The sequence below is a fragment of the Rhinolophus sinicus genome, linkage group LG10 (assembly GCF_036562045.2).
Source record: "Rhinolophus sinicus isolate RSC01 linkage group LG10, ASM3656204v1, whole genome shotgun sequence".
Lineage (NCBI taxonomy): Eukaryota > Metazoa > Chordata > Mammalia > Chiroptera > Rhinolophidae > Rhinolophus > Rhinolophus sinicus.
Genome location: NC_133759.1, coordinates 87,633,630 through 87,644,445, shown reverse-complemented (window position 1 = coordinate 87,644,445; position 10,816 = coordinate 87,633,630). Strand labels below are relative to the sequence as shown.

The window sequence follows — 10,816 nt, the reverse complement described above, 5'->3', positions numbered from 1 at the left end:
ACTGTTTTCCTGCAGAAAGGAAAGTCTCCATTCCATGGCACACTACACAATTTTCACAGTCTAGCCCATTCTTGAAACAATTATATCTCCATAATGGTACTGAGCTGTCTTCCTTTAGGTCTCAACAGCTTTTTCTCCATCACAAAAGTGCCACCACACAAATGATCAGTCCCACCACAGGCTGTAGGATAGTCTTTCCCTTCTCAGGGGTTGTATGGAAGCCAGAGGTTAGTATTCGCCAGGTCTGTATATTCTCCTGCTCGGTTTTTTGTGTGTTCTTTTTTTTCTTTTTTCTTTTAACTTTCATGGGAGTAACTTTGGTTAATGACAGTATATAATTGGCAGGTGTACAGTATAATTCTACATCTGTATACCCTACTGCACACTCACCACCTGGAGTTCACTTTCCTCCCATTTCCATATATTTGATCCCTTTACCTATGTACTTAGGGACATTGGTATCAGAGGTGTTTCTGTGAATTTGATCCCAAAGGCAAAGGAAACAAAAGCAAAAATAAATGAATGGGACTACATCTAACTAAAAACTTTTGCACACCAAAAGAAATCATCAACAAGACAAAAAGGCAACCAATGGAATAGGAGAAGATATTTGCAAATGTTACTTCCAATAAGGGACTATCATCCTGCTCTTTTCTTTCTTTCTTTTCTTCTTCTTCTTCTTCTCCTTCTCCTTCTCCATCTCCTCCTCCCCCCTCCTCTCTCTCTCTCTCTCTCTCTCTCTCTCTCTCTCTCTCTCTCTACTTTAATGTTCCACTTAGCTTGGCTAAACTTTAAACACACTTCTATCTGACTCTAGGCCCCTGGCAATCTCCCTTATCTTCCATCATTTGCTTGAGAAAACTTGTAATAGTAAGATCTCTTTCCCTTTGAGATGCAAATCTTCTTAGAAGCCTCTTGCCAGTTTTATAAGCTAGTTTTATAATCTCAAGGACCTAGGAGCCATTCCTTTGGAATATAACCCTCAAGGAAGACAGTGCAGGTTTTTCCTACTATCTGTGGAAGGGCAGGAACTTAACTTTTTAAGGGCACTTTGCTCCAAGTTGCAAAACTAACTCCTTTCATAAAGATATGTGAAGTTTATTTTCCTTTAGATAAGCCAATTAGCAAGCCCAGACAGCCTATAACTTCCCCCTAACCACCTCCAGCACTTTCCCACCAACTCACCCCAGACCTTAAAAGCCCTCCTCCTTTTTGCTGTAGAGTTGTGTTCAGACAGGTTCTGGCCTCTCTCCCTAGTGCAACAGCCTTGAATAAATTCTTCCTTGCCTACCTTCTCCAGTGTTGTTTTATTTTGACAAGACCTTCTCACATGCCAAATAAGATTAGTTTTCTTATAATCCCTTCTGTGTGGATAGAATTACTGTTTTGTTATTTCCTAGACTCCTTTTTTGTGAAGTCCAGTGTTCAATCTTGTATAACTCAACTGTCATCCTTTCTGCCCCTCAGAGGTGCAACTCCTCTAGCACAAAGTGGAACCACTATTTTATAAGCTTATTTCTTTCCTACGTGGTCCACTTACCTACCCTTCTCTGTCATTCTGAGCTCCTCCCTGAACTATGCACTCACTAGCTGGCTGGCCCCCACTGGTAACTCCCTGTGGGGAGGGCTACTGCCTGGCCCTTAGGGTTAACCAAGAGCTGGCACTGAGACAAGCCACTCTTCCTTTTTTTGCCCTAACCCTTCATTCTCCCCAAAGCACCCCAGCTGTACAGATGTACATGAATTGCTTTACTAAAATGGTGGAGGGAGGGAAAACTTTAAATGGAATTACTGAGAAGGGGAAAAGTAAAAAGCTATTACATAGAGATGGGTTTCCTGAAAGATTAGGAGGAAAATAACTAAGAAGTCCTTCAGGCGAGGCCTTGGTTGTGAGCTCACCCAATGTCTGATCTGATTTCTCTTCCTTCTGGTTTATGTCCCTTTTCAAAGACTGATTTTTTTTTTTTTTTTCCATTTCATTTTGGGACAACAAACCCTGCCCACAATACCTTATAGGGTACCTGGAAGGAGAGGTTTGACAATCTAAATCTTGGTGGGGGCCCAGGTTGGGGTGAACCCTCTGAATTAACTCTTCTTTGCAACAGTGTGAGTTGAGGATATCCCTTGTTCTTTTCACGGTTGTACCTGACACAAAAGTGTGAGCACACACACAGAAACACATTCATGTTGCCCAAATTAAGCATTAATTCTCAGGACAGAACAGTAAGTTTTTCAAATTGCATATTGTGACTCTTAAGTGGGTTGTAAAATTTATTTTGTTACCATCACTATTTTTAAATAAAATACAATAAAACAGAGTAAAGTAAAATAAAGTAGAATAAAATAAGAATTACAATGCATCTTAAATAGTGTGTGCGTATGTGCGTGCGTGTGTTTCTAGGTGGTGAGGTAAATATATATATATATATATATATATATATATATTTTTTTTTTTTTTTTTTTTTTTTTACTGTAGTTCATAGTCAAGAAAGTTTCAAAGTCTCTAGACCAAACCTACAAATAAGGAAACAAAACTTTGCTATCTACAAGCTGTGAGCCTCTCACAAGGAGAAAATAACTTTTATTTTCTTTCATGTTTTGAGAAGGAACCCTTTCAGGTTTGCCAGAATAATAAAGAAACAAAATATCCCTACATAAAAAAGTCTATCAGCTTTATTTGTAATATATTTGGAAAGATCATTTTAATGAGGACTTAAATTCTTGGATAAGAATTCTTGGTCTCCTGAGGCTCCAAACAAAAGAATGAAAAGAGATGTTCTGTTCTGCTCTTACCTTCCATTTTCTTTCTTTTTCCTGATATCCATGGGCGTACTACCCTAAGTGCAGGTGTGGATTTCCTCATCTAGCATTCTCCCTATCTATTGGCTTGGATTTCCCTATGTCGCTTACCTCTATGAATACTAATAATCACGAAGGCAGAATTTGTCTTGGGCATCACAGGACCCTGAGAACCTGGCACAAGGTCTGGCGATGGTGGGTGATAAATTACAATCATTGAAACTGCGTTTCATCCTTTCTTTCCATTGCTTTCTGGGCACCAACCTCTTACCATATCTCAGTAAGACCAATCACCAGTCTAGACTCCCAACCCCTGCAAAATAGTAGTTGATGCATATATATTTGCAAGAGGTGCATAGATAATGAAGCGTATGGAAGACTGGAAGATGGAGGCATGCTCAGAAAGTGCCCTGGCTCTAGCCAATTCTTTGCACAGAGGGTTACTGGTGGTCCTATAACTGTTTTGAAGATTAACCCAATAAAACTTGATATCAGACATTGTTAGTGAGAATAATTTAAGGATTTGGAAGACATTTTTGTAACATATTTAAAAAGAAGGAGATATTTGGAAGGGGGTATTTGGATACATTTTATAAAAATGTATTTCAATAATGAGAGACATAGTTTCTTAAAAAAGAGTACAAACCCAAACTATAGGCTCAAAAGTGTAGAGAAGTATTGACTACATTAAATTAAAAATTTTTTGGTTTATGCTTACATGGCTTCATATTTTAATAATATGGCCTAAAATTTGTCCTTCCTTTCTTTCTCTTCAGATTTGCATCTCAGCTGATGAATGTTAGTAATTATAATTTATTTATATTTATATAAGATATAATAATTTATTTATATTACCTATTGTGGAGTAGATTTACTTATATAACTTGTTTTAAAAATATGCATAATTGTGCAATTACAAAATTTTGTTTTTTAATCTGTAAATTGGAAAAGTGATTTTATTTACATAAACTGTTTTTGTCTAATCAAATTTTTCCCAATATTTAAACATTTTCTTCTAAAAATATAGTAGCCATTCTATTCATTTAATGATACCACATCTTTATTATTATTTTATCAACATATAATTGTTATTTTTACTTAACTTACTGTTTTTCAGTTGGAAAGTATTTATTTGATATTAACCTTAAATCTCTACTTTCTTAAAGCCCACAAGGAGTATTGTGATTATGAATTATTTTATTTATACTACTGTGTTTCCCCAAAAGTAAGACCTAGCTGGACAATCAGCTTTAATGTGTCTTTTGAAGTAAAAATTAATGTAAGACCCAGTATTATATTATATATCATATCATATCATATCATATCATATTATATTAAATACCCAGTCTTATATTATAGTAAAATAAGACTGGTCTTATATTAATTTTTACTTCAAAAGACACATTAGAGCTGATTGTCCTGCTAGGTCTTATTTTCGGGGAAACATGGTATATGCATATTATGAAATCAAACATGAATATCAAGACTTGATTAAATAAAAAATATAATTACGTGTTATGTTTTAGCATTTTTAGTGTAATATCAGCTTGAGATTTCACTTTACTTGGCAATTTTGTTTTGGTTGCTATTATAGACTGAATTATGTGCCCGCTTAAAATTCGTATGTTGAGACCCTACCCTCCAGTACCTCAGAATGTGACTTTTTTTGGAGACAGGGTCTTTAAACAGGTTAGTAAGGTAAAATGTGGTCATTGGTTGGGCCCTAATCTTATGTGACTGGTGTCCTTATAAGAACAGGAGATTAAGAAACAGACAGGCACAGAGGAAAAACCACGTGAAGCCACAGGAGGATGGCCACCTCCAAGTCAAAGAGAGAGGCCTCAGAAGAAATTTATATCTATATCCTCATCTGCCCCAGCTACCTTGAATTTTCCTCAGGCTTTTTTAATGACTTCAACATTTAATCAGATCATATTGTTTTTATCTCTTCCCCAGCATGATCAACTCAGGTCTGTTTAAATGGTAATAACCTAAAGTATAAGTTATTCCTGGTCTGTTCTGATTAGCTTGTATTGTGGCTTCTCACTCTATCTTTCTCCAAATCTGAATTTTCTACTCTTCGTTAGTGTATCAAAAGGTAATGTAAGACTAGTGGTCAGATCCACCCTTGGACACATTTACTTAAAAAATTTGAGTCTTTTTAAAATGGGTGCCAGCCCAGTGGCTCAGGTGGTTGGAGCGCCAGGCTCCTAGCGCCGAGGTCGCTGGTTTGATTCCCACATGGGCCAATGAGCTGCGCCCTCTACAGCTAAGATTGTGAGCAATGGCTCTCCCTGGAGCTGGGCTGCCCCTGGAGCTGGGCTGCTGTGAGCAGCCAGAGGTTGACGTGGGCTGCTAAGTGCTGCTGCGGGCTACTGTGTGCCAGCGTAAGCAGCCGGCAGTCAGCGTGAGCTGTCGTGGGCTGCCCTGGGCTACTGTGTACTGCTGTGAGCTGCTGTGAGCGGCTGACAGATGACCGGTGACCGACTGCCTCAGCCCGGGAGAGCACAAGGCTCATAATACCAGCATGGGCCAGGGAGCTGTGTCCTACACAACTAGACTGAGAAACAATGGCTTAAGCCAGAGTGGGGGCGGGGGAGGTGGAAGAAGGTGGAAAAAAGAAAAATAAATAAATGAATAAATAAATAAGTGAAATGGGATGCTATGAGTAGATTTTCTCTCCACTCCCAATGTGAGTAAAAATAGACGAAATATTTCCATGTGACTTATAGTTCAGGAGAGTGACCATAGTTATTCTCCTCAAAAGAAGAATCACATCCACAGAAAAAAGCCTGACAGTTTTCTGCTGAAATTCTTTTATTGAAGATTCAAATCCATATATTTGCCCACATATCCATCCTAGAGGAAACTGGTTCTCTATGTGGAATCTGCCAAAGGGATCTTGGGGCCCTTCAGCATCAGAGAGACTCAGCATGTTCCATACTTTGCCAAAAATATTGCACCACGGCTATTCCTATAAGAGAAATCATATTTTTAAATGGAAGACTTTGGAGACCTTAAATTAAAAGTTTGATATCCTTAGATTGAACCAGGCAAATGAATACACACTATGAACAGTGAGCAGTTAACCACTGAGTTTCAGCATGGTGAATAAAATAATTCAGTATGCTAGTAAAAGCCAGTGTTAGGAGCCAAAGGAAAAAAAAATCTGTAAATTTCTCTTTTATCTGCCATTTAATAATATTATAAATTTTTACTTTTCCTAGCTTCAGTTTCTTCTTACTACCTACTTTCTTTCTCTTTTTCTCTCTTTCTCTCTTCTTACTTTTTGTAAAAATATTATGATGATCAGTGAACCATCTCACTCTTATGTTCCATAGCAGCATCTAACTTATTAGGAAGCTAAGATGATTTTTGGCTCTGCGAGAAAGGTTATCTCTGCAAATAACATACTGAATCCAGCACTTACACAACACTGTTGCAAAACAAGCATCTGTTGCCATATACTACTCCATCAGATCCACAGTGAGGCTTATATTCCATAGTACATGCATCTGAATAGTGGGTGCATTCAACCTGCCCATGTCCAAAAAGGAAAAAAAGGAAAAACAATTTCAAATCATTAAATCATAGAAGATGAACTTTTAAAAGACCTTGAGGGATCATTTAGTCCAAAATCCCACATCCAAAAGACATAGCCTCCGCAGTTTATATAATGTGACCCAACAGTGTTGGGAATATAGTCTCAGCAAGGGACAGCTCAGCTCAAGTCTAGACCACGCTTCTCTCTCATTCTCTACATCTCAGCGACAAATACATACCGTGGATTCAATCTTGTACTTAATTTCCAAATTCGTCCTCTCCTCACCATACTGTCATTCAGGCTCTTGGTATGTCTTGCCTACACATTTGCAATTATCTGCCAATGTATTGCCCAGCCTCCATACTTCATCTGAGATTTCAATTACCCTCCACACTGATGCCAAAGTGATCTCTTACAAACCAAATTAGATCTTGTTCTCCACCAACAGAAAGTCCCCTCATAACCTGTGCTTATCTCTTCAGTCTGATCTGCTCTGCCTCTTAGGCTAAGGACTGGATTCCCTGAGGGTTTCCTGCTGCTGAAAATCCCTGTACGTTTGCTCATGATGTCTTTCCTCCATTGCTTGGCTTTACCCTCTTTATCCATCAGACCAACTCCTATTCCTCCTTAAAAGTCAGTTTATCTACTTTTATAATAGTTTCAGGATGACAGTTCTCGCTCACCCACCAAATTGCGTTGCATGCCCTTCCTTAAAATGAACTGTCATTACTACCAAAACCCCATGTTTACAATTCTCTTGTATCACACTTCAAACTCTATTTTATTATTGACATTCCACTCACACAGCTCCTTACCCCTGAATTGTCTCTATACTTGTTCGTGAATTTTTTTTTTGTGCTTTAAAAAAATAACTTCCTTTATTGTTATGAGAGTATCCTTGAGTCTCTAATTACCCTTGAAAGCCTTTTCTTAACCTGCTGATTAGTTGCAGTGTTAGAAAATAACCAAACGTATAACAATCTGCCCCAATTAAGGGCTATGAGTAAAGTTTGTGGAGTCTTCCTCTGGATAAATCAATTAACTATACTTCAGGTCATCTGTTTAGGCTGGCCAGGTGTCTTACCTACGACTCTATATAGTCATAGATAATTTCTAGAATACACAATTTTAACATAGGTTTTCTCTATGATAGTGAGGAATTATAGTAATATTTTATATTAAGAATAAATAAAATTTCTGCATATACTTACACACTTGTCATCATGAAGTTTTCTGAGGACAATTTTTTTATTCCTGGAAGAGAAAATTTTATTGACTGGGTAATGCATTTACTCGATATTTCATAATCTACAGAGTAAAACACAGTCCCATGTCATTCTGTGCTGTCTAACCTGGACTGAGAATGAGGATTTTTGGTTAATATAGTCAATTCTAACTGGCTAATATTGACCATTAACATCTTTGATGGATAATCATTTTGCAAACAAAAATTCTCAAGATCAACACTAGAAGATTGGGCATTTTAAAAATAGTCCATGAATATTAAGGTGAAACTTAAAGGCATAATATTGTGTGAAAATATTTTTGCAGTTAAGAAAAATAAAATATGCTCAAATCCATTTCTGGCACTTACTAGTGTGGTTAATTTTGTGATAGTCACTTTTCCTTTCTGTGTATTAGATTCCTGCCTTCTAAAAAGAGGATATGAGATAATGTAATAGGTAAGATCTTATCAGTCTTTCAGCTCCTATGGTTTTAGTAGTGCATGTGTTTGCATATCCCAGAGACTTCATTATGGATAACACTTGCTATTGCACTTGACTGTAAATTTCAGAGGAGCTAGAAAATAAGAGAAAAGGAGGAGGAAAATGAGAAGAAAGAAGAGCTCATTTCTATGTGTATTCACTCTGTGTCTGTTGCTTAGGTAAACTTTGACATGTGTCATCACAGCGAATTCTAAACGCTGGTATAATTTCTATCTTACAGGTGAGAACACTGAAGCATGTAGTGGATTGATTGGGTATTTGCCTAATGTCACAGATCTCCTAAGCGCAGTTTGGATTCTAATCCAGACGTCTGACACCAAAGCCCATGATTTTAACCACTAATCATAAAGTAGTGAATTCATATGGCTGGAATGGCTGGTAATAACCATTCTTTCATTTTCCTGGAAGGTGAGATGTTGCTTCTAGTAAGGAATTATATTTAATTTGGAGCGCTGGTGACAGCAGGGATTCCAGCTGGCTCCAACTACCCATTTGTACTTTCACTCTCTTCCCCAGACTTTTCCAGACAATCATGAGAAGCAACATGAATTTCTTCTGGGGTACAAAGGATAGAACAAAGTCTTATAATAATGTCCATGGCTAACAGCCTAAATAGAGAGAGCTGTCTTCTGAGTTCCTGGTATGCAATAAGAATAATGTTAACATAGGAGATTCATGGAAATTTGACCAAGATATATTTCCTGCCTGAGACCCAATTTCCTTAAATGCCATGTGAGAATAAAAATCTCTCTATATAGCAGCTAATGGCCAAGGGATAGTGTTATAGGAATGAGAATTTGGTTGGATAGCAAAGAAATATATATATCCTTAGAGATATAGGTACATTTATTTATTTATTTATTTATTTATTTATTTATTTATTTATTTTATTTATTTTAACAAAGCAATGTCCAAAGAGTATTGGAGGAGCATGACAAAAGAGGATTTGTCAAACCATGTTTTTAAAAACCAAGGAGATTTTGGCCAATGTGGACCTTGTGATCTTAAAAAAAATAGGTGGGGGGGGGCTCTTCAAATTGAGTACCACACTTACTGGTTTAGGAAGCAATACATGCATTCATTACTGTAAGTTCTCCGATCTGCTCCACATATTGGTTTCAACTCCCTTGAGCATGCGATCCTGTTTCCTTCTTTCATGTATTTGGAGCAGTCTACCTGTAATTGGAAGAAAAAATAATGCTCTACATTCTCTTGCTTGAATTCTGTAGTCATTCTCATATCAAAATGGTAAGGAGAAAAACGAGTGGAAAGAGTACTAGCCTCTTCAACTTTTCAGCAAACATGTCCAGAAGATCTTCAATGGACAAGTTGCTGTGCTACAAAAATTAATCAGACCTAACACATTCCTTAAGCAAAATGTGAATTAGCTGTTTAAGAAGGGAATATTAATCTCCCCTTTTAGGGTTATAGTGAGAGTCCAAAGGAATAATGAATGTAAAAAAAAAATTCAGAAAAGTTTAAATGCTACCCAAAGGTAAAAGTTCAATTTATCTGCTGTTCTCCTTTTACAAGGAAATTTCTTTTGTAACCTTTAAAAAAAGAAACGCCACCAGAAGAATCAGAGTGAGAAGAGTTTTATCTCCTGAGGTATTATTTCAGTCTACCGGGAGCCAGTTTAGCTGTGTATCGCCCCAGCTCCATTTACACATTAGCTTTGATTTCCTTTTTACAAAAACCACAGAGAAGGTTGCACTCACCCTTGTCCCTATTTGTTGATCACCGAAGACAGTGGGATGAGACGCAGTTAGAGAGAAGGAATTGGAGAAAAAGGAAATCCCACAGTTAGAAATGCAAAGCTGAATTCATTGTTCACAATAATTAAAACCATTTCCTGACATCCCTTGCCCGGGCCAGATGTAAGAGAGGTCACGTCTTAACTCAGGGCCAACTCTGAGTGAAAACAGACATGTATGTGATCCTGGTAAGAAAACATGGGGGAAATCCCTGGTCATTGGGGGAAGGGCTGTCACAGGTATCCACGAGTGCCTGTGGCCACGCCCAGTGTAGGGTTGCGTTATGGTCTCAAAGTTGCATAAGTGGTTTGTGAAAGGGCAAGTCAGAAACCTGAGGAATCCTGGATCCTGATCAGGAACTGAGTGGAGAGCCGACAATCCTTTTATTCTTCTCTGTCTCTCTTCCTGAAGGTCTGAACCACCCCCACTTTGTTAATTGGACCAATCCAAATAGATCCCTTCTAAATTATCTCCGGACTTTAACATTCTATAATTACTGAAGGCTGAATATATTGCAGTTAACATAAAGGTATGAGCATTTCAAATGAATCCTAACTTACCAGGAGGTGAGACAGCCCATGTAGTAGCTGCCAGAGCAAGAATGGCAAAAGCAGTGATGCTCTTCATTGTGCTGGTGAGTGAGGGTAGTAGAGATGGGCTGCTCTGAGGCCAGAAGTCCAGAGAAAGAGAGAAGAAACAGTCTGACACACACACACATACAGTGGATATATATATACATGGAAGGCAGGGTCCCACCCTCATTACAACTTGACTTTTTCAATGATGATTGGCTGTTAACCCAAGCCAGGGCCTTTTTTTTTTCTTTGTCAAGGAAAGCTTCCTTATTATCTTGATTTATAGACAGTTAGAAGGTGTACGCCCTGAAACTCATCGACCGTAAGATATTTTGCGTAATATTCTTTGATTTCTTAACAAATACAATGGCAGGGCTATATTTGAGGACAAATAAATCACAGGTGTAGGAAGAAGAA

The 10,816-nt window shown here is 37.8% G+C and overlaps 1 protein-coding gene across 1 annotated transcript; it reads right to left on the bottom strand.

Moving 5' to 3' along the window:
* Positions 1-5,598: 5,598 nt before the first annotated feature.
* On the bottom strand, positions 5,599-10,518 carry LOC109451110 (double-headed protease inhibitor, submandibular gland). Its single transcript, XM_019739040.2, has 6 exons — positions 10,385-10,518; positions 9,789-9,796; positions 9,125-9,246; positions 7,555-7,597; positions 6,230-6,336; positions 5,599-5,773 (listed from the first exon to the last, which is right to left on the bottom strand). Exons 1-6 carry the CDS (start codon positions 10,449-10,451, stop codon positions 5,728-5,730), a joined length of 393 nt encoding a protein of 130 aa, XP_019594599.1. The 5' UTR covers positions 10,452-10,518; the 3' UTR covers positions 5,599-5,727.
* Between the last annotated feature and the right edge of the window lie 298 nt (positions 10,519-10,816).